The sequence below is a fragment of the Nerophis ophidion genome, linkage group LG10 (assembly GCF_033978795.1).
Source record: "Nerophis ophidion isolate RoL-2023_Sa linkage group LG10, RoL_Noph_v1.0, whole genome shotgun sequence".
Taxonomy (NCBI): Eukaryota; Metazoa; Chordata; class Actinopteri; order Syngnathiformes; family Syngnathidae; genus Nerophis; species Nerophis ophidion.
In genome coordinates, this window is record NC_084620.1 from 50079701 (window position 1) to 50105189 (window position 25489).

General features: G+C 38.1%; 2 protein-coding genes across 2 annotated transcripts in view; both read left to right on the forward strand.

Annotated features, from left to right (window-relative positions):
- The window catches only part of med21 (mediator complex subunit 21), a 16062-nt gene extending 15064 nt beyond the window's left edge, over nt 1-998 (forward strand). The window contains exon 4 of the mRNA XM_061914028.1: nt 720-998. Coding sequence (XP_061770012.1) covers nt 720-899 — 180 coding nt within the window. The 3' untranslated portion in view covers nt 900-998. The remainder of the gene's footprint in view (nt 1-719) is intronic.
- A 5322-nt stretch (nt 999-6320) lies between these two features.
- LOC133560959 (serine/threonine-protein kinase 38-like) overlaps nt 6321-25489 on the forward strand; it is a 35067-nt gene continuing 15898 nt past the window's right edge. Inside the window, exons 1-3 of the mRNA XM_061914030.1 lie at nt 6321-6686; nt 21608-21747; nt 22807-22858. Coding sequence (XP_061770014.1) covers nt 21614-21747; nt 22807-22858 — 186 coding nt within the window. The 5' untranslated portion in view covers nt 6321-6686; nt 21608-21613. The remainder of the gene's footprint in view (nt 6687-21607; nt 21748-22806; nt 22859-25489) is intronic.

The window sequence follows — 25489 nt, forward strand, 5'->3', positions numbered from 1 at the left end:
ATGGTACTTTTAGTATGTCTATAAATCCTCTAATGGAGATTTTTGAAAGAGTTTTATAAGCGGAAGAGATCGACTCTTATTAGCTCCATTGTTAGCTGACTTTTGCCAGCGTTTATTTACAAGCTAGAATACATAAAAAAGAAAAGCATACAGTATTTGTGTTAGGTTCAAACTCTGATGACATCTATTAAACAGACAAGAAGCAAGGAATTAAACAGAGACAGGATTCAATTAAGGTCAATGAGGAGAGTGCCTAGACCTGTACCCTTGTCCAGTGTCGTCCCACGCGCTGACAAAAGGATTGCATGCCTCCTCTTTTATTTGGACTTTCACTGATAACATTGCAACGACTGTTTCTAAAGGGAGACGGGGTCATAAATAGCCGTTGCCTCACAAAACAGTTCAAAGAAAAGATGCCTGGCGCTTGCGTCAGGCACTGCTTCCTCTCCGCTTTGTTGATCTCGGGTCAAGACAAGATCTTTCTGTGGATTACAATAGATCAAAGGAAACCATCGTACACAGTGGAGTTTTGCAAGCCGTTTGCTTGGTAGGATCAAAGACAGCTTTTGAACTCATGGCAACACAAAGTTTTGTGATAACTTAGATACAATTATTCTGACAATTTGTTCCTGCCTTGCATAAATATTGTGAATAATCTGCCACTCTCTTTATATGCAGATATGCACTATATATGCACTCTCTTTATCTATATTTACCAGGCGGCCAGTCTGCGGCAGCTAGAAGAAGAGAATCACGAGGCGGCAACCCGTCTGAGGGACGTTGTATCCCGCGGCGACATGTTGCTGGAGAAGATCCAGAGTGCCCTGGCGGACATCGCTCAGTCGCAGCTGCGCACCCGCAACGGCGCCCCCAGCCAGGGTTCACCTGCCGAATCCTGACAGCCCAATTCCACACCTTTGACCCACACAACAATGCTGCAATGCTGAAAAAAAAAGCTCTACTATGCAAAGCGAAAGCCATTTATCAACAACATCCAGAAACGCCGCCCGCTTCTCTGGGCCCTAAATCATTTAAGATGGACTGATGCAAAGTGGAAAAGTGTCCTGTGGTCTGAAGAGTCCACATTTCAAATTGTTTTTTGGAAATATTCGACATCGTGTCATCCGGACCAAAGTGGAAGCGAACCTTCCAGACTGTTGTCGACGCAAAGTTCAAAAGCTAGCATCTGTGATGGTATGGGGGTGCATTAGTGCCCAAGGCATGGGTAACTTACACATCTGTGAAGGCACCATTAATGCTGAAAGGCACATACAGGTTTTGGAACAACATATGCTGCCATCTAAGCACTGTCTTTTTCATGGATGCCCCTGCTTATTTCAGCAAGACCATGCTAAGCCACATTTAGCACTTGATACAACAGCGTGGCTTCGTAAAAAAAGAGTGCGGGTACTTTCGTCGCCCGCCTGCAGTCCAGACCTGTCTCCCATCAAAAGTGGATGGTGCATTATGAAGCGTGAAATACGGCAGCGGAGACCCCGGACTCTTGAACGACTGAGGGCTCTACATAAAACAAGAATGGGAACGAATTCCACTTTCAAAGCTCCAACAATTAGTTTCCTCAGTTCCCAAACGTTTATTGAATGATGTTAAAAGAAAAGGTGATGTTACACAGTGGTGAACATGCCCTTTCCCAACTACTTTGGCACGTGTTGCAGCCATGAAATTCTAAATTAATTATTTGCAAAAAAAATCAAGTTTTTGAGTTTGAACATCAGATATCTTGTTTTTGTAGCATATTCAACTGAAAAGGGCTGAAAATTATTTGCAAATCATTGTATTCCGTTTATATTTACATCTAACAAAATTTCCCAACTCATATGGAAACGGGTTTTGTATTATAACAATTGATTGACCACAGCTGTGACTATTTAAGTGCATCACTTCCTGTTAAAAATTTGCACATAGACGAAGACATTGTCGAAACCGGTCTATTTTAGTTTATATCAAAATGATTAGAAAGACACGAGTGTTGCTGGCATTGCCTTTTTTTTAGTACACTTTTTGCCGTGCACCTTTTTATTTTTGTTTTATTAAGTTTTTTTGGATAGTCTGTGTTTTTGCTGTATTTTGTCCCACATATGTGCCCTGACATCATGCACCTGGCATTTCAAAATGTCCAAATGTGTGGATCGATGCCACTGCTACCAAATATACACTAAATTGCCAAAAGTATGTGGCCACCCGCCTTGACTCACATATGAACTTGAAGTGCCATCCCATTCCTAACCAATATGGTTCAATATGATGTGGGTCCACCTTTTGCAGCTATTACAGCTTCAACTCGTCTGGGAAGGGCTGTCCACAAGGTTGCGGAGTGTGTTTGTAGGAATTTTCCACCATTCTTTCAAAAGTGCATCGGTGAGGTCACACACTGAAGGCCTGGCACTCAGTCTCTATTCTAATTCATCCCAAAGGTGGTCTATCGGGTTCAGGTCAGTACTCTGTGCAGGCCAGTCAAGTTCATCACAAAAGACTCTGTCATCCATGTCTTTATGGACCTTGCTTTGTACAATGGTGCACAGTCATTTTGGAAGAGGAAGGGGCCCGCTCTAAACTATTCCCAGGGGTAATTGTCAAAAATGTTCTGGTATCCTGGAGCATTCAAGGTTCCTATCACTGGAACTAAGGGGCCAAGCCCAACTCCTGAAAAACAACCCCACACCATAATTCCTCCTCCACCAAATTACACACTCAGCACAAAGCAGTCCGAAAAGTAGCGTTCTCCTGGCAACCTCCAAACCCAAACTGGTCAATCAGATTGCCAGATGGAAAAGTGTGATTCATAACTCCAGATAATGCGTCTCCACTGCTCTACAGTCCAGTGGTGACGTTCTTTACACCTCTGCATCCCTCGCTTTGCATTGGGCTTGGTGATGTATGGCTTAGATGCAGCTGATCGGCCATAGAAAGCCATTCCATGAAGCTCTCTTCGTACTGTACGTGGGCTAATTGGAAGGTCACATGAAGTTTGGAGCTTTGTCGCAACTGAAAGTGCAGAAAGTCTTTGCCCTATGCTGACCCCTCTCCGTCAGTTTACGTGGCCTACCACTTGGTGGCTGAGTTGCTGTTGTTCCCAAACTCTTCCATTTTCTCATAAAAAGTTGACTTTGGAATATATAGGAGTGAGGAAATTTCACGACTGATTTTGTTGCACAGGTGGCATCCTATGACAGTTCCACGCTGGAAATCACTGAGAGCGGCCCATAGTTTCACAAATGTTTGCAGAAACAGTCTTCATGCCTAAGTGCTTGATTTTATACACCGGGCCAAGTGATTAGGGACACCTGATTCTCATCATTTGGATGGGTGGCCAAATACTTTTGCCAATATAGTGTATATGCAGGAATATAATTTGAAAAAAAAATCTAAATATTAATAATGGTAATACTTATTTAAATATGTTATATGAAATGAAAAGCTCTGTTTTGTATTATCCACTCTATGATACATTCATTAATATTTATGTATTTTATTTGAAATACACACATTTTAGAATTTTAGCAGACACAAAGTATTAGATCCGCCGATACCATAGACATCTTATAAGTAGACGCAGCATCGAGCGCTGCTGCCTGCTGGCGCTGGCGAGACGCGGGGCCGCCATCTTGGAGTGCTGATCCGCTCCACTTGGTGCAATTCATTTGGCAGGAGCAATGAACTGTCAGCGCATTTAATTCATCTTACCTCACTGAATACCACTGATTTTTAGGTGTTTTTTTTGTCATACGTGTAGCTATGATAAAGGACACATGTTTGCTTAACAATAATAAAATATTCTTATATGCTAGAAGTGACCAGACGTCCGAGATCTAAACTGGGAATATAATCCCAGAGAAGGGGAGAAAAAACGGTCAACTATTTTTAAATTGAAGAAATAATATGATTAGGTTTTATATATCTATATATATATATATGCGTATATCCTACATAAACAATGTATGAATACATCAGGGCTATATAAATAAACATTGATTGATTGATTCGATATATATATATATATATATATATATCTCTCTTAGGGACCTATAGACTGTTTATTCCGTTTTGACACTTTGTATTGATATTTTGTATTTCATTCTTCCCTTAAAGGCCTACTGAAACCCACTACTACCGACCACGCAGTCTGATAGTTTATATATCAATGAAGAAATCTTAACATTGCAACACATGCCAATACGGCCGGGTTAGTTTACTAAATTGCAATTTTAAATTTCGCGTGAAGTATCCTGTTGAAATTGTCGCGGTATGGTGACGCGTGCGCGTGACGTCACGGATTGTAGCGGACATTTTGATCCAGCACCGATTCCAGCTATACTGTAAGTCGTCTGCTTTAATTGCATACTTAAACAGTATTATGGACATCTGTGTTGCTGAATCTTTTGCAATTTGTTCAATTAATAATGGAGACGTCAAAGAAGAAAGATGTAGCTGGGAAGCGGTGTATTGCGGCCGCCTCTAGCAACACAAACACAGCCAGTGTTTCCTTGTTTACATTCCCGAAAACTGACGGTGAAGCTTTACTATGGAACAGAGCGGTCAAGCGAACATGGTTCCCTACCACATTTCAATCGGCAGGTTTTGGTGAGAAAATGATGATAATAAGTCTACTCTTACCCTTATTATGAGCGGAGAGCTTGCGTCGTGCCTCCTGCAGCTGCGGACTATCTTGCCTTCTCCCACCAGCCACCCCCGACCGTCGGGTGCTTACACCGTGGAGGAGGGGAAAAAAAAAAAATCTCAGCCCGGCTGCCTTGCCTCGTTGAGAAACGTGGCTTCCATCGAAAACACTTGTGGCCACACCCCTCCGACTTTCAGGTACGACCATATAATCTTACTAAAACACTAATAACACAATAAGCAGATAAGGGATTTTCCAAAATTATCCTAGTAAATGTGTCTAATAACATCTGAATCGCTCCCACTTCCCTCATCTTTTTTCTTTCTTCTAGTCCTTCACTCTCACTTTCCTTATCCACAAATCTTTCATCCTCGCTCAAATTAATGGAGAAATCATCGCTTTCTCGGTCTGAATCGCTCTCGCTGCTGGTGGCCATGATTGTAAATAATGTTAGGATGTGAGGAGCTCCACCACCCGTGACATCACACGCACATTGTCTGCTACTTCCGGTACAGGCAAGGCTTCTTTATTAGCAACCAAAAGTTGCAAACTTTATCGTCGATGTTCTCTACTAAATCCTTTCAGCAAAAATATGCCAATGTCGCGAAATGATCAAGTATGACACATAGAATGGACCTGCTATCCCCGTTTGAATAAGAAAATCTCATTTCAGTAGGCCTTTAAATGATGTTTACAGTGATTGTTTTACATGTATTTTTTATGTATGTCGCTTTGGATAAAAGCGTCTGCCAAATACTTAAACATATACAAACACCTGAAAGTCTTTATATCAGATAAAACCACCAATCTGTTTCACTGGATTCAGAATAAAACCAAATTCTGTCTTACCCAAAAATGTTAGTATTTGAATATTGTTACTTTGAAGACTTATTCCTGGTTACAATTATACTATTAAGAAAGTATTGTCTTATACTTTGCCTAAAATGAGAATGCATCATAATCAGTGGCGGCTGGTGTATTTTGTTTTAGGTGTCATGATCATTTATTTTAACTTTATGTTATTCAAGTATGATATTTTTACATTTAATTAATGCCATTGACAAGCAATTCTATTATGGTTAAACTCTTGTTTGGTAGCGGCTACGATTTCAGTACTATTGAAGATCTTTGCTCCTTCTCAACTCCTGTGGTAATATTCTTTTCACAAAATACAACCAATAGTACGTTAATGTTAAATCTTACTTGTGAAAATTAATCCCCACGATTCCTATTTTCAACAGTCTGCTCATTTGTTTTCTGCCTGTCAACTGTCAGTTTAGGCTCCTCATCACCACTTCAAGATGGCGGCCGAATTTCCTGCCTCACAGCAGCCAATGCTGCGTCTATTTTTAAGATGTCTATGGCCGATACCACCCTGAATTTCACTCAATACTTGGTTTGGAAAGAAAACATGTGGTATCGCACATCGCCACTTTCTATTAAAAAAACTAACAACTGAGTCTTTTTTCCCAGGGAGACATTTCCTTTCAAAAAATACAACTGTTTGAGCAAATCTGAGTCAGCCGTGCAAAATAACCCCCCAAAAAAGCTTCTCCATCGACAACTCTTATTGGCTGAGGCCATGTTGAGCTCCAACCGCTTCCCACGCCTGATTGGTCAGTTTTTTAAATCCTCGTCGCTGATAGGTCCAATCTCACGTCACTCTAAAGCTACGCCATTGCGTAACTACAGCGTCTGATGAGCCCGACGGTGCAAGGAAACAGAGCTACCTATTTCATATATTTTTTTAGCCATTTGTGCCGGAGAACCGCGGCACTTGCAGTGTAAAGAAGATAGCTAATATATTGACATAACGTTTTAATAATATCCTGCTGTCAGTGGCTGAAGAATGTCGCCATGTTGTTTGTTTTTGCTGTAGGCTATGTTTAGTGTGTAGCTGCCAGGGTAACAGCTAGCTGAATAACTGTCTTGTCTGCCTACGTTTTTAGGCAGACAAGGCGTTTAAACACAACATCTTTTTCTTTCAATTTTCCTTTTTTGGGGGCTGGCGGCAAGCCACTCGGTTACTCTGGAGCAGGACACGGAGGTGAGGCTGAGCCAGGTTATTTTAATAGTGATGGTTATTTTTACACTGTATTAGCTAGCATGAGCTAACAGCAGCAATATTGACATTTTACCATGTTTATATATATATATGAATATAATATCTGTTGGGCCTGTGATGAGGTGGCGACTTGTCCAGGGGTGTATACCCTGTATACCGCCTTCCGCCCGAAGGCAGCTGAGATAGGCTCCAGCGACCCCAAAAGCGACAAGCCGTAGAAAATGGATGGATGGATAATATATATGTTAATATATCCATCCATCCATCCATTAATATAATTTATTTTTCCATATTTATAAAATTATAATATGGTAAAATGTCAATCTTGCTGCTGCATGGGTATATGGAAAAATATATTATATTAATGGATGGATAAATGGGTATATTAATATATTATATAAATATATACATTAAAATATATATATATATTAGGGGTGTAACGGTACACAAAAATTTCGGTTCGGTACGTACCTCGGTTTAGAGGTCACTTTTATTATGCAAATGTTGTATTTTTATCAACATGTGACAGTAGGGACACTGCTATTCAAAACTAGGCTGCTACATTACTAATGATTCATGTAACTATAGCTGAAAAATAGTACAATTGCAATAGGAGAGACTATTCATCCCTAAACACAATGGAGTCCAATGAAATAACAGACAGACAGGGCTTTGCTGCCCCTAAAACACGTACGCACGCACACACTCACACACACACACACACAAAGAAAAATTAGCTAACGTTATGTTAAAAGCTAATTAGCCTTCATTTCAAGCCTATATTGTGAGCTACCTGAGCTGCAGTTTAAGTTTCTAGAAGGTCAATGGGCTCATAGTGATGTTTGTAATAGTTGTGACTGGGAAGTGTTTAGTATAATTTGGGTAGAGTCCACTCCTCCCCTGCTAGACGAATATCTCCTCGACGCTAAAGCATTGACTACATCATTCTGAAGTCTGAATACGCACTGCTGATTGGCTGTTACATCGCTCTGAATACGCACTGCTGATTGGCTTTGTATGTAACCAATCAGATGGTTGTGTGGGCGGGACAATGAGGCAGAGACAGAGGCAGAAAGCAGAGCAGCTTGTGAAGACTTCTGCTTCCGAACTTGTTCGGTACACCCGCGTGCCGAACCGAAACCCCCGTACCGAAACGGTTCGATACAAATACACGTACCGTTACACCCTTAATACATATATAAATATATATTTATATAATATATCTATGTATAATTTTTTTGTATATATATATATATATATTTGTGTATATATATATTTCTATTTTAATGTATATATTAATATACCCATCCATCCATCCATTAATATAATATATTTTTCCATATCCACGGTGGAAGAGGTGTTAGTGTGTCTGCCTCACAATACAAAGGTCCTGAGTAGTCCAGGGTTCAATCTCGGGCTCGGGATCTTTCTGTGTGGAGTTTGCATGTTTTCCCCGTGAATGCGTGGATTCCCTCCGGGTACTCCGGCTTCCTCCCGCTTCCAAAGACATGCAACTGGGGATAGGTTGATTGGCAACACTAAATGGTCCTTCGTGTGTGAATGTGAGTGTGAATGTTGTCTATCTGTTTTGGCCTTGCGATGAGGTGGCGACTTGTCTCGGGTGTACGTTGCATTCTGCCCGATTGTAGCTGAGATAGGCACCACCGACCCCAAAGGGAATAAGCGGTAGAAAAATGAATGGATGGATTTTTCCATATACCCATGCATAAGCAAGATTGACATTTTACCATATTATAATCATGTGTGTATGTATATATATATATATATATATATATATATATATATATATATATATATATATATATATATATATATATATATGTGTGTGTGTATATATATATGTGTATATATGTTAAAATATATAAATATATATATGTTTATTTTTATATGTATATTAATATATTCATATTTTAATGTATGTATTAATATATATATATAATATATATATATATATTAATATATCCATCCATTAATTAACATAATGTAATATATTATTACATATACCCATGCATACATAGAGACTACATCAGGGGGTGTTCAAAGTGCAGCCTGCAGATATTTCTTCTAAATAGTCTCAAAAAATATAATTATATTAAACAAAACGCATAAACAAGCGGCATAAAAGAGCAAACAAGTGAAATATATAACGAGAAAAAGTTGCGTTGTTTTTTTTCTTTAAAGCTGTCATTGCTGAAAAAAAAAAATAATGCATCAAAATCAATGTTGTTATGAATCATTGACATATTTAAAGGCCTACTGAAACCCACTACTACTGACCACGCAGTCTGATAGTTTATATATCAATGATGAAATATTAACATTGCAACACATGCCAATACGGCCGGTTTAGTTTACTAAATTGCAATTTTAAATATACTGCGAAGTATCCTGTAGGAAATGTCGTGGAATGATGACGCATATGATGATGTGTGCGCGTGACGTCACCGGTTGTAGCGGATATGTTCTTCCAGCACCGATCACGGCTAAAAGTCATCTGCTTTAATCGCATAATTACACAGTATTGTGGACATCTGTGTTGCTGAATCTTTTGCAATTTGTTCAATTAATAATGGAGAAGTCAGAGAAGAAAGATGTAGGTGGTAAGTGGTGTATTGCAGCTGCCTTTGACAACACAAACACAGCCGGTGTTTCCTTGTTTAGATTCCCGAAGGTGAAGTTTTACTATGGAACAGAGCGGTCAAGACCACATGTCAACAGGCAGGTTTCGGTGAGAGAAATGTAGTAATAAGTCGGCTCTTACTGTAGACATGAGCGGAGCTTGCGTCCTCCTGCAGCTGCGGACTCTCTTACCTCCCCCCACCGGAGACACTGGCGGTCACCACACCCGTGGCCACACCCCTCCGACTTTCAGGTACCATATAATCTCGCCAAAACTCTAGTAGCACAATAAGCAGATAAGAGATTTTCCAAAATTATCCTAGTAAATGTGTCTAATAACATCTGAATCGCTCCCACTGCCCTCGCTTTTTTGTTTATTTTTTATTTTTATTTTTTAGTTGTTCACTCTCACTATGCTCATCCAGGAATCTTTCATCCTCGCTCCAATTAATGGGGAAATCGTCGCTTTCTCGGTCCGAATCGCTCTCGTTGCTGGTGGCTATGATTGTAAACAATGTGAGGATGTGAGGAGTCCTACAACCCGTGACGTCACGCGCACATCGTCTGCTACTTCCGGTACAGGCAAGGCTTTTTTATTAGCGACCAAAAGTTGCAAACTTTATCATCGATATTCTCTACTAAATCCTTTCAGCAAAAATATGGCAAAATCGCAAAATGATCAGGTATGACACATAGAATGGACCTGCTATCCCCGTTTAAGAAAATTTTTCAGTAGGCCTTTAAATCAATGTTTTTATGAATTATTGACATATTAAAGGCTCCAATTACTTCACATCAAATATTCCACTTTGAAATATTTTTGGAGGAAAATGTGGCATATATTGTGTGTTTTCCTTGACAAAATGGGCATAAAACAAACAAAAACAACCAAAAACAAAATGTATATTCAACGAATAGATGTGAAGACACCTAAGTGTTGAAAATAAAAAAAGCATTTTTAACACGTTCATGAGTGGGCTCCTTTTTTAAATCCCTGATAGTTTTAGTGGGATTCTTTTTTTTTCTTTCAAACTGTCGTTGCTCAAAAGATTTAAAATTAATCAAATTCAATGTTGTTAAGAAACATTGACATATTTAAGGCTCCGATTATTTCACACTAAATATTCCACTCTGAAAATTTTTGGGAGGAAAATATTACGTATTTTGTGTGTTTTCTTTGACAAAAAGAGCATAAAATAAACAACCAAAAAAACCCACATAATCAACGCATAGATGTGAAGAGACCTAAGTGTTGAAAGTAAGAAACATATTTTTAACACATTCTTGAGTAGGGTCTTTTTTGTGTCATTGATATGTTTAAGTTGGATTTATTTATTTTTTTCAAACTGTCATTGCTTAAAAGATTGATAATGAATAAAAATCAATGTTATGAATTATGGACATATTCAAGGCTTCAATTACTTAATATCAAATATTCCACTCTGAAATATCTTTGGAGGAAAATATTGCATATTTTGTGTTGTTGTTGACAAAAACAGCATAAAACAAACAAAAACAAAAAAACCCAAAATGTATAATCAACGAATGTATGTGAAGCAACTTAAGTGTTGAAAGTAAAAAGCATATTTTTAACACGTTAATGAGTGGGCTCCTTTTTGGGTCCCTGAATGTTTTAGTGGGATTTATTATTATTATTTTTTAAACTGTCATTGCTCAAAAAATAGTAATGAATCAAAATCAATGTTGTTATGAATCATTGACCTATTCAAGGCTCCAATTACTTCACATCAAATATTCCTCTCTGAAATATTTTTGGAGGAAAATATTGCATATTTTGTGTGTTTTCTTTCTTTGACAAAAAGGGCATAAAACAAACAAAAACCTCCAAAACATATAATCAACGAATAGATGTGAAGAGACTTAAGTGTTGAAAGTAAAAAAACGTATTATTAACACGTTCTTGAAAATAAAAACAAAAACCCAAAAAAACGGTATGATTTATTTTGAACACTTCACATCACCAAGAATTTCAGTGGGATTTAAAAAAACAAATCAAAGTAAAACTGTCATTGCTCAAAAAATATTAATGAATGAAAATCAATGTTGTGAATTATTGATATATTAAAGGCTACAATTAGTCAATACCAAAAATTCCACTTTGAAATATTTTTGGGAATATATTGTATAGTTTGTGTTTTTGCCATATGAAAAAAAAAGCACAAAAAACTAATAAATAAAACTGATAATCGACGGATAGATCTGAGGTTGGTCTCGAGACTTAATTGTTGAAAGTAAGAAACAAATGTATGATTTATTTTGAACACTTTTATGAGTGGGATCCTTTTGGATTGTCTAGAAATGTAGTGGGATTTTATTTACTGTCATTGCTCAAAAAATAATAATGAATGAAAATCACTATTAATCAATGGTGTTGTGAATTATTGACATATTTGAGGTTCCAATTACTTAGCATTAAATTATCCATTTTGAAATATTTAAAAAAACAATTTGCATATTTTGTGTTTTCCCTGACAAAAACCGCATACAAAAAAGTCCAAACTTGTAATTAACAGATAGATCTGAAATTAATTTCGGGACTTAATGGTTGAAGGTAAAAAAATTTAAACACTATGATTTATTTTGAACACTTTGCATCACCAGGAATTTCAGTGGGATTTACACTTTTATGAGTGGGACCCTTTTGGATCCCCAAGAAATTTAGTGGGTTATTCTATTTTTTTTTTTTTTACTGTCATTGCTAAAAAAAAATCTAATTGTGTGTGTTTGCATATAAAAACAAAGTTTTCTTTGACAAAAACAACGTTAAAAGACTATTAAAAAACCACAACTTATAATCGACACATAGATCTGATGTTGATCTCGAGACTTAATTGTTGAAAGTAAGAAACAAATGTATGATTTATATTAAACACTTTTATAAGTGAGAACCTTTTGGATCCCCAAGAAATTTAGTGGGATTTTTGTACTTTCATTACTCAAAAAATATCCCAAAATTGTGTGTGTTTTCAAATAAAAATTAAGTTTTCTTTGACCAAAACAGCGTCAAAAGACAAATAAAAAAAACAACTTATAATCGACAGATAGTTCAGAAGTTAATCTTGAGACTTAATTGTTGAAGGGTAAGAAATTCAGTGGGATTTTTTTTACTGTCATCACTCAAAAAATATAAAAAAAATAGTGTGTTTTCATATAAAAAAAATTTTTGTGCCAAAAACCGCATAAAAAAACAACTTATAATCGACAGATGGATCTGAAGTTGATCTCGAGACTTAATTGTTGAGAGTAAGAAACAAATGCATGATTTATTTTTAACACTTTTATGAGTGGGACCCTTTTGGTTCCCCAAGAAATTTAGTGGGATTTTTTTACTGTCATTACTCAAAAAATATCACAAAATTGTGTTTTCAAAAAAAACAAAGTTTTCTTTGACAAAAACAGAGTTAAAAGACAAAAAAATAAAACAACTAAAACTTATAATCAACAGATCTGAAGTTGATCTCAAGACTTAATTTTTTAAAGTAAGAAACAAATATATGCTTTATTTTTAACACTTTTATAAGTGGGACCCTTTTGGATCCCCAAGAAATTTAGTGGGATTTTTTTACTGCATTACTCAAAAAATACCAAAAAAAGGTGTTTTCATATAAAAAACAAACATTTTGTGTGTGTGTGTGTGTGTGTGTGTGTGTGTGTGTGTGTGTGTGTGTGTGTGTGTGTGTGTGTGTGTGCGTGCGTGCGTGCGTGCGTGCGTGCGTGCGTGCGTGCGTGCGTGCGTGCGCGTAAACATGAGTGACCCATTCCCCTGCTGAATGTAATGACTGCACTCTTTCATTCAGCACGGAAAGTTTCCCTCCTTTAATTTTTTTTTTTTTTTTTTTTTAATAAGGGCGAATGCGTGCGGCTCTGTTAGTGCCAAGTATGGCCGTGTTACACCAAAATGCCTGCAGTGGAGCGGTCCTGAATGTTTCCACTCATCAGAAGTGGGAGTCCCCCCGCCCCTCCAAGTCCACTCAGGAAGTTTCTTGTATTTCGTGTGATTGTCTAGACCAAACATGGCTCCTATCTCTGATGTGCAGAGCTCTAATCAAGATAAGGCACACTTAGTGTCAAAATGTTTTAATGATGTAGTTTGGACTTTTCCTTCATTACTACAATATTTACCGTCCCTCTAACAACATTTCCCCCATAGGAGATAGGGGTCAGATAAATAATTTGTACGAGGGTCAAAAAGGTGCTGTTTTACAACATAAGTAGTGCTAGCTGAGGGCATACTAAGTTGAGAACAGCCGATATTTGGTATTTTGTAATTTGGACATACGGTGCAGGCCAGAATTTTGAACACACCTTCTCATTCAATGCGTTTTCTTTATTAAAACTATGAAAGAACACATGTAGTTATGTACTTAACCAAAAAAGGTGTAATATAACTGAAAACATAGTTTCTTCAAAATAACCACCCTTTCCTCTGATTACTGCTTTGACACTCTTGGCATTCTCTCCACAAGCTTCAAGAGGCAGTCACCTGAAATAGTTTTAGAATAGAATAGAAAGTACTTTATTGATCCCTGGGGGAAATTCAGCACCACAGTTTGTTCACAATAGACAATAAACACTTAGGTATTTTTTACATGTGAATAATATATATACAGTCTATAATACAGCATTATTCACATGTGATAACAGTCTATTATACAGCATTATTCACAAGTGAAACACATAAATACAGTCTATTATACAGCATCATTCACATTTGACTAACATAGTCTATTATAAAGCATCATTCACATGTGAATAACAGTCTATTATACAGCACTATTCACATGTAAATAACATAAATACAGTCTATTATACAGCAATATTCACATGTGAATAAAATAAATACAGTCTATTATACAGCATTATTCACATGTGAATAATACAAACTCCGTTTCCATATGAGTTGGGAAATTGTGTTAGATGTAAATATAAACGGAATACAATGATTTGCAAATCCTTTTCAACCCATATTCAATTGAATGCACTACAAAGACAACATATTTGATGTTCAAACTCATAAACCTTATTTTTTTTACAAATAAGAATTAACTTAGAATTTCATGGCTGCAAAACGTGCAAAAGTAGTTGGTAAAGGGGATGTTCACCACTGTGTTACATCACCTTTTCTTTTAACAACACTCAATAAACGTTTGGGAACTGAGGAAACTAATTGTTGAAGCTTTAAAAGTGGAATTCTTTCCCATTCTTGTTTTATGTCTTGTTTTATGTAGAGCTTAGAATAGAATAGAATAGAAAGTACTTTATTGATAACTGGGGGAAATTCAGCACCATAGTTCGCTCACAATAGACATGAATAATAATAATAATATATAACATGTATTTTATATATAATATATGAATAATATAAATATATTCTACATATATTCTACATTTAAGTGCAGTCAAGAAGAACATATGCATTATACAGTCTGATGGCTGTCGGTATGAAGGACCTCCTGTGTCGTTCCGTGTTGCATTTTGGGAGTCTGAGCCTTCCACTGAACATGCTCATTCTCTCCGCAAGGTCCGAGTGTAGTGGGTGGGAGGTGTTGTCCATAATGGCTAGGAGTTTTGCTAGACTTCTCCTCTCTGACACCACCACCAGAGAGTCTAGCTCCACTCCCACCACGTCACTAGCCTTCTCTACCAACTTGTCCAGTCTGTTTATATCCCTCACTCTGAGCCCACTGCCCCAGCAAGCCACGGCATACAAGAAGGCGCCCGCCACCACCGACTCGGAGAAAATCTTCAACATCTTTGTACAGACGTTGAAGGATCCTAGCCTCCTGAGGAAGTAGAGGCGGCTCTGTCTCTTCTCTTAGAGGGCTTCAGCGTGTTTTGACCCATTCAGCTTGTTGTCCATGTGTACACCGAGGTATTTATAATCTTCAACCATGTCCACATCTACCCCCCTGATGGAAACAGGGGTCGCCAGAGTACTCCTCCTCCTTCCCAGGTCCACAACCAGCTCCTTGGTCTTTGTCACATTAAGCTGGAGGTGGTTCTTTCCACACCATGTGACAAAGTCCTCCACCAGTGCCCTGTATTCCCCATCCTCACCATCCTCAATACACCCCACTATCGCAGAGTCATCAGAAAACTTCTGAAGGTGGCATGACTTTGATTGATAGTGGAAATTGGTGGTGTAAATGGTGAAGAGAAAGGGGGAGAGGACTGTGCCCTGCGGGGCCCCAGTGTGGCTGACCAGCCTGTCAGACACACAGTCCTGCAGTCGAACGTACTGTGGTCTGTCAGTCAGCTAATCTACAACCCAGGACACCAAGGGGGCCTCCACCTGCATCTTCTCCAACTTCACACCCAGTAGCCCAGGCCATATGGTATTGAAAGCACTGGAGAAGTCAAAAAACATGACCCTCACACTGCTCGCAGGCTTGTCTGGGTGGGCGTGAGCTGGGTTCTGCAGGTAGATGAGTGTGTCCTCCACTCCCAGTCGTGGCTGGTAGGCGAATTGGAGTGGGTCCAGGTGGGGCTTGACTGTAGGGCAGAGTTGTTCCAGGACCAACCTCTCCATGGTCTTCATGATATGGGAGGTTAGAGCCACCGGCCTGTAGTCCTTCGACTTGCTGGGTCGCGTGCATTTGGGGATGGGGACCATGCATGAGGTTTTCTACTGTATGGGGTCTTTCTGCAGCCTAAGGCTCATGTTGAAGATGTGCTGGAGCACACCACACAGCTGTGGGGCGCAGGCTGTCAGGACCAGGGGCCTTGCCTGTGTGTAACTTATTTAGCTGTGCATTTACCTGTTCTGCAGACAGACACACTGGAGGGAGGGGGTGGGGGGGGGGGATGGGGGGGGGTGTCAGGTGGTTGGGAGAGGGCGGGGTCATCATTCTGAGGGTGAGGTGTTAAGTGGGGAGAGGTAGTCATTGGAGTTGGGGGTGCTGTGAAGAGGGGAAGTTGACAGGGGCCCGGCTGGCATGTTTCGGACGGGGGGGGGGGGGGGGGGGGTCAGGAGCTTGTCGGAGCCACTGTGTCAAACCTGTTAAAGAACTGGTTTAGCTCATTGGCCCTCTCTTTGTCTCCGTCCACCCCCCTACCCCCCGATGGATTGAGGTCGGTGATGGTCTGCATACCTCTCCAGACCGCCTTCATGTTGTTATCCTTCAGCTTCCCTTCCAGCTTCCTCCTGTAGTTCTCCTTGGCCTCCTTGAGTTTGGTCTTCAGCAGCACCTGAACTCTTTTCACCTCCTCCCTGTTACCAGCATTGAATGCCCTCTTCTTCTCATTTAGTATGGCTTTGATGTCTTTGGACACCCACGGCTCGTTGTCTGGGTAGCAGGTGACCGTCTTTGATGGGACATTGGAGTCAACACATAAGTTGATATAGTCTGTGATGCACTCTGTGAGCCTGTCAATATCCTCACCATGAGGCTCCATGAGCAGGTGCTCATGGAGCCTCATTAAAACACAAAGCTTTAGTCGTTCAACAGTCCGGGGTCTGCGCTGTTGTATTTTACGCTTCATAATGCGCCACATATTTTCAGGGGAGACAGGTCTAGACTGTAGGCGGACCAGGAAAGTACCCGCACTCTTTTTTTACGAAGCCACGCTGTTGTAACACTTGGCTTGACATTGTCTAGCTGAAATAAGCAGGGGCGTCCATGAAAAAGACGGCGCTTAGATGGCAGCATATGTTGTTCCAAAACCTGTATGTACCTTTCAGCATTAATGGTGCCTTCACAGATTTGTAAGTTACCCATGCCTTGGGCACTAATGCACCCCCATACCATCACAGATGCTGGCTTTTGGTCTTTGCGTCGATAACAGTCTGGATGGTTCGCTTCCCCTTTGGTCCGGATGACACGATGTCGAATATTTCCAAAAACAGTTTGAAATGTGGACTCGTCAGACCACAGAACAGTTTTCCACTTTGCATCAGTCCATCTTAGATGATCTCGGGCCCAGAGAAGCCGCTTTGCATAGTAGAGCTTTAACTTGCACTTACAGATGTAGCGACAAACTATTTGGTGACAGTGGTTTTCTGAAGTGTTCCTGAGCCCATGTGGGGATATCTTTTAAAGATTGATGTCGGTTTTTGATACAGTGCCGTCTGAGGGATCGAAGACACGGTCATTCAATGTTGGTTTCCGGCCATGCCGCTTACGTAGAGTGATTTTCTCCAGATTCTCTAGATAGATAGATAGATAGTACTTTATTGATTCCTTCAGGAAAATTAAAATTCCAGCAGCAGTGTACAGAGTTGAGATCAATTTAAATAAAAGTAAAAAGTAAATAATGGGGGTTTAAATGGAAACAAAAAAGAGAAATATTACAATGAGAATAAAAACTAAAAAGCAACAATGGGAATAAAAATATAACAGTAAAATAAGAATATAACAAGACAAAGTAGGCAGTAGTGACCATGTTATGAAAACGTATTGCACTGTTATTGTTTTGCATCCCCTGTCATCCTAGTACCCCTCCCCCCCGCCCCAGCGAGGAGTTGTACAGTCTAATGGCGTGTGGGACAAATGAGTGACCCTTTTGATATTATGGACCGTAGATGTTGAAATCCCTAAATTTCTTGCAATTGCCTTTTGAGAAACGTTGTTCTTAAACTGTTTGACTATTTGCTCACGCAGTTGTGGACAAAGGGGTGTACCTCGCCCCATCCTTTCTTGTGAAAGACTGAGCATTTTTTGGGAAGCTGTTTTTATACCCAATCATGGCACCCACCTGTTCCCAATTAGCCTGCGTACCTGTGGGATGTTCCAAATAAGTGTTTAATGAGCATTCTTAAACTTTATCAGTATTTATTGCCACCTTTCCCAACTTTTTTGTCATGTGTTACTGGCATCAAATTCTAAAGTTAATGATTATTTGCAAAAAAAAAAAGTTTATCTGTTTGAACATCAAATATGTTGTCTTTGTAGCATATTCAACTGAATATGGGTTGAAAATGATTTGCAAATCATTGTATTCCGTTTATATTTACATCTAACACAATTTCCAAACTCATATGGAAACAGGGTTTGTGTATATATATATATATATATATATATATATATATATATATATATATATATATATATATATATATATATGTGTCTATTATACAGCATTATAGCATTATTCACATGTGAATAACCAATACAGTCTATTATACATCATTATTCACATGGGAATAACATAGTTTATTATACAGCATTATTCACATGTGAATAATATAAATACAGTATATTACATTCACATGACTATCATAAATAGTCTATTATACAGCATTATTCACATGTGAATAACATAAATACAGTCTATTATACAGCATTATTCACATGTGAATAATATAAATTCAGTCTATTATACAGCATTATTCACATGTGAATAATATAAATTCCGTCTATTATACAGCATTATTCACATGTAAATAATATATATATATATATATATATATATATATATATATATATATATATATATATATATATATATATATATATATATATATATATATTGACAGTACATGTACAGTCAAAAGGAACATATGCATTATACAGTCTGATGGCTGTCGGTATGAAGGACTTCGTGTGTCGTTCCGTGTTGCGTTTGCATTTTCACTTCACAGGTGTCATAGTTTTGATGCCTTCAGTGACAATCTACAATGTAAATAGTCATGAAATAAAAGAAAACACATTGAAATGAGAAGGTGTGTCCAAACCTTTAGCCTGTACTTTATATCAGTATTGGCTTGTTTTTTTGTTGTTGTTTTTTTTTTAATAACTACAACAGAACAACATAAGCAAATGTAATAAATACACAAATGATACCTGTATTTATTTAAAAAAACAAAAACCCACAAAGAATTAGTGAAGTATATACAAGTATATCCACTGCCCAAACATTTTTTGTCCATTTAAGAATTAAAAATACTTTCACTGTTAATGATTCTCCCCAAATAGCTTTTGATGTCTGACAGGGTATTTATTTGAGTTCTTGTGAGAATTCTTCTCAGTTATACTCACGCAGTACGTCTCCTCTGCTTACCTGTGAAAATCTATTTTTTGTCCTTCTTTTCTGGCATCATCCCGGTCCTGTTTTGTTTATTTTGGCTACCGTCCGCAGCACTCGGAGTGTAGACTGCTTCCAAGAAGTTGCCTCTATATTCAAGCTGTTGTCATATATTTCTGATTTATGACACCTAAAGAGTTACGAAGTTTGCGGGGAAATAAATATGATCAAAATAGTATCAATCTCAGGAAGATTCCTGAGCCTTTTTTGAAGCAAGCCAGTCGTGACGTAGAGGAGGAACCACGGATCCTTTCCCCATCAACAACAATGCTAAAGGGATATAGCTTTATTGTGACACTATAGCATCATCAGCATTGGGTTAGGGTATTTTAGTTATAATTATAATCAAATTGTAATCACAAGTTTGAGACCAAGTAGAAGCAACCACCTGCTCTGTGTGTTAACCATAGACATCTTATAAGTAGACGCAGCTTCGAGCGTTACTGCCGACTGGCGCTGACAAGACGCGGGGCCGCCATCTTGGAGTGGTGATCCGCTCCATTCAGTGCAATTAATTTGGCAGGAGCAATGAACTGTCTGCGCGATTTTTAAGTGCTCTTTTGTCATACGTGTAGCTATGATAAAGGTCACATACTTTGGCTTGTTTTATTATTCATAGTTTGCTTAACAGTAATAAAATATTCTTATACGCTGTAAGTGACCAGACGTCCGAGATCAAAACTGGGAATATAGTCCCAGAGAAGGGGGAAAAAATGGTCAGCTATTTTTAAATTGAAGAAACAATATGATTAGGTTATTAATACATGTGTATATCCTACATAAACAATGAATGAAAACATTAGATATCTATATATCTTAGGGGCCTATAGACTGTTTATTCTGTCTTGACACTTTGCATTGATATTTTGTATTACATTCTTCCCTTAAATGATCATGTTTACAGTGGTTGTTTTATATGTATTTTTTATGTATGTCTCTTTACATAAAAGCGTCTGCCGTATACTTAAAAATAAACATATACAAACAACTATAACCACCAATCTGTTTCACTGGATTCAGAATGAATCCAAATTATGTCTTACCCAACAATGTTACTATTTGAATATTGTTACTTGTACCTTTTACAATCTTTAACATCACCATTTATTTCAACTAGAGATGTCCAATAATGGCTTTTTTGCCGATTATCCGATATTGTAGAACTATTAATTACCAATTCCGATATCAACCGATACGGATATATACAGTTGGGAAGGAACACATTATGACGCCTAATTTTGTTTTGATGCCCCGCTGGATGCATTAAACAAAGTAACAAAGTTTTCCAAAAAAAGGGAACAACTTCAAGTCAAGTTATGAAAAAAAAGTGCCATCATGGCACTGCCATATTTATTATTGAAGTCACAAAGTGCATTATTTCTTTTAACATGCCTCAAAACAGCAGCTTGGAATTTTGGACATGCTCTCCCTAAGATAATCCTGAGACCCACTACAACTATGGGAAATTCTATACTTTGACTTTCACAAAGTACATTATTATTATTATTTTTTTTAAACATCCTTCAAAACAACAGCTTTAGCATTACCGTCCTCGATTGGCCTGCCAACTCCCCTGACCTGAACCCCATAGAGAATGTGTAGGGTATTGTGAAGAAGAAGCTGAAAGACACCAGACCCAATATGAACTAAATGAGCTAAAGGCCGCTACTGAAGCATCCTGGGCATCCATTAAACCTCAGCAATGCCACAGGCTGATTGCCTCCATGCCACGCAGTATTAATGCAGTTATCCGTGCAAAAGGATTCCCAACAAAATACTGAGTGCCTTAATTGACATTTTCAAATGTTTGATTTTGTTTCGCTGTTATAAATCTTTTTTTACTTGGTCTGAGGAAATATTAAAATTTTTTGAGATAGGATTTTGTATGCCGTAATCAACAATATTAAAATAATAAAAGGTTTGCAATATATCAGTTGATGTGTAATGAATCCACAATGTATGACATTTTTACGTTTTTAGTCGCATTACAGAAAATAAAGGACTTCATCACAATATTCAAATTTTCTGGAAAAAGTCCTGTATAGCACAATACATGTCAGGTCCTCTTCTTTGGCTATGATCACCCTTTTTCTCTTTACCACTGGAACTTACAGGTAATCGCACACAAAACCTAGAAACGTGAGATGCTGTGTATGTTTGGAATAAACAAAAAAGGAGCTAGTAGACTGACGTCTCTTCTCTTTCTGCGCCCACGATAGGAGGGTATGGCCATGACAGGAGGGACTGCAGCCGCCCTCCCGATGAGTAACCACACCCGAGAGAGGGTGACGGTGGCCAAGCTGACGCTGGAGAACTTCTACAGCACGCTGCTCACGCAACACGAGGAGCGCGAGACAAGGTGAGGCCACACCCCTCTTCCTGTGCAACTTCACGCATGTAAACGTGGCGCAAAGGTGTGCACTGTCTGCCGAGCGCTCGTGTTACTTGAGAGCCCCGCTGGTCTTTCAGGTGACTTGCGGCGAGTGGAGCAGCCCATCCCCTGAATCAGGGGTGCCCATTACGCCGATGGCGAGCTACCGGTTGATTGCGGCGGGTGTGTCAAGTCGATCGCCGGGCAGGCATTAAAAAAATAGCCCTAAAAATTAGCGATCATCAATCTTCACTATTGTGATTGACATTCACGGCACCCAAGGGTCTTGTGAGATGACGCTGGCTGCTGCGAGCTTAGTATTAACAAATATTACAAATATTGTCATAACAAATATTACATTTTATTATGAATGTTACTACATTACATATATGCTTACAGTGTGTATATAAAATCTTGATGGATCTTTTTCAGAGTGCTTTATAGGCGGAATAGAGTAACACCCATTGTCCCCATTGTTAGCTGACTTTTGCTAGCATTTATTTACTAGTTAGAATAATAGGCAAAATTTAAAAAAGGTGCAGTTCCCTTTTAATTAGTTTTTTTAGAGGTTTTATTTGTTTCAAATATATTCAGCAAGTTACATTAAGGGACGTCACATGTTTACTTTTGCGCAATTCGACATGGAAAAGAAGCAGGAAGAAGCAAATGTTATTTAATACTAACTATTTTGTCCAGATCTTAATATCGAACTCATAGTTGGTTCACTTCATGCATTTAAATCTTACTATTTCCTTATCAACTAATGAATTATACAAATAATTTAATAAAAATCATAAATCGTAAATAACTATTATTAAATAACTTATTGAATAAATATATATGTATATATATTTTAATTAATCTACATATATTTTAATCGACGAATAAACATATAATTCTAGACTTTTTACATACTTATTTTCTACATATTTAACTTTCTTCTGGGACTATATGGTAAATAAGTAAGATTCTCGAGTATTCATATCTGTGATGGTTATGGAAAGCACACATAATTTAGATGTACACTTTTTTTTGTTTTGTTGCTAGGCAGAAGAAGCTCGAGAAGGCCATGGATGATGAGGGCTTACCAGATGATGAGGTAAAGTCGTCATTTTCCACTGTGAGTCAGGAGTGTCCAAACGTTTTCCACCAAGGGTTGCATGCTAACCATTTAACCTCTTAAGGCCCAAGCTGTTTGTTTACATGCTTTTCTTTAATTTCTCTTTGCTGTTTGGGCATATTGGAACCTAATTAGAATAAAAATTAAGAATCCTCTTTTTATATGATGTACTTAGTCCATGCGTACACAAATGTGTACTTCATGTTTAGTGACATGCTAATTCTTATTTTTACACTTTTTTTCCCCGCAAATTCCATTGTATGTTGTATTCTTCTGACACCACCAGATGGCAGTATAAGTCTCCACATAAGTGGCCAATTCAGTAGTGTACACACATTTGGGAATACGAGCTAAAAGGTGCTGTCCACGCATGTGGCCACTAAGCCTTTAGAGGTTTTACCTAAAGGATGCATTTTGATCATGGATGCAACAAATCGAAAATTGATGTCTGGAACCAAAAATGAGGGAACCAAAGCTGAAAACCGAACTAAAAATAAGAATATGCTAATTCTCCTTACCATTATTATAATTATTTATGGATAGGACTGTACATAACCAAACTCAAATCAAGGCATTGCAATTGTACAAATTATTTATCCATCCTTCAAAGAATAAAACGATCATAAAACCACTTGTGTTTTTTTCAATGATAATAATGATAAAAAATGGATTAGATTTTATATTGCACTTTTATATTATTAGATACTCAAAGCGCTCACAGAGAATTGGAAAAATAGGGGTGTGGGAAAAAATCTATTCGAATTTGAATCGCGATTCTCACGTTGTGCGATTCAGAAACGATTCCCGTTTTTAAAAAATCTATTTTTTATGTTTTTACATTTTTTTAATCAATCCAACAAAACAATACACAGCAATACCATAACAATGCAATCCAATTCCAAAACCAAACCTGACCCAGAAACAGTCAGAACTGCAATAAACAGAGCAATTGAGAGAAGACACAAACACGACACAAAACAAACCAAAAGTAGTGAAACAAAAATGAATATTATCAACAACAGTATCAATATTAGTTATAATGTCAGCATAGCAGTGATTGAAAATCCCTCATTGACATTATCTTTAGAAATTTATAAAAAAAAACAAAAAACAATAGTGTCACAGTGGCTTACACTTGCATCGCATCTCATAAGCTTGACAACACACTGTGTCCAAAGTTTTCACAAAGATAAAATAGGTCCTATTTTTGGTTCATTTAATAGTTAAAACAAATGTACATTATTGCAATCAGTTGATAAAACATTGTCCATTACAATTATAAAAGCTTTTTGCAAAAATTTACTACTGTGCTTGCGTGTCAGCAGACGGGTAGATCCTGCTGAAATCCAAGTATTGAATATATAGAGAATAGAGTTGAATTGGGAAAAAAAATCGATTTTGAATCGAATCGTGACCCCAAGAATCAATATTGAATTGAATCGTGACCCCAAGAATCAATATTGAATCGAATCGTGGGACACCCAAAGATTCGAAGCCCTGGTGGAAACCCATCATTCATTCTCTCCTGGTGGTGTAAGCTACATTTGTAGCCACAGCTGCCCTCAATATCAATATAATGTCAATATAAAATAGATAATGTATTTTGTATTAATAATAATGATGGATAGGCCAAAAAAGGAAATCAAAACGGAAGAATGGAGTGGATTGTTCCACTGCAGCTAAACGAGACAGTTATTGGATCAATGCTTGGTTTGGTCCCGCACAGCGTATCTGGGGGTCTATGGACAGTGGGCTGGATTCTGCATGGTGATTGGATGATCTCTCTGAGGCCGAATCCTTTTTTGATTGACTGCAAAATGACGGCAAATCTAGCATCTTTTTCTGGTGTTATTGGAAACCACTCTTATTTAGAGACTCTTGACTTCCGTCGCTCTGCAGCATCCTTGAACAGCATCAAGGAGTTCCACCGTCTCAGTTTGCAACATCTACACAGATGCTGAGAGGGCGCTAACTTTCCCGCCCACCTGCGGCTTCTCCAAAACCTAAACGCAGTGAAGTTGTCACGTTGTGTAAATGGTAAATAAAAAGAGAATACAATGACTTGCAAATCATTTTCAATTGAATAGACTGCAAAGGCAAGATATTTAACGTTCGAACTGGAAAATTATATTTTTTGCAAATATTAGCTCATTTGGAATTTGATGCCTGCAACGTGTTTCAAAAAAGCTGGCACAAGTGGCAAACAAGACAGAATGTTGAGGAATGCTCATCAAACGCTTATTTGGAACATCCCACAGGTCAACAGGCTAATTGGGAACAGGTGTGTGCCATGATTGGGTATAAAAGGAGTTTCCTTGAAGTGATCAGTCATTCACAAACAAGGATGGGGTGAGGGTCATCACTTTGAAAACAAAAGCGTGAGCCAATTGTCCAACAGTTTAAGAATGTTTCTCAACGAGCTATTGCAAGGCAATTAGGGATTTCACCATCTACGATTCGTAATGTCATCTAAAGATTCAGAGAACCTGGAGAAATCACTGCACGTAAACAGCAAGGCTGAAAACCAACATTGAATGCCCGTGACCTTCGATCCCTCAGGTGGTACTGCATCAAAATCCGACATCAGTGTGTAAAGGATATCACCACATG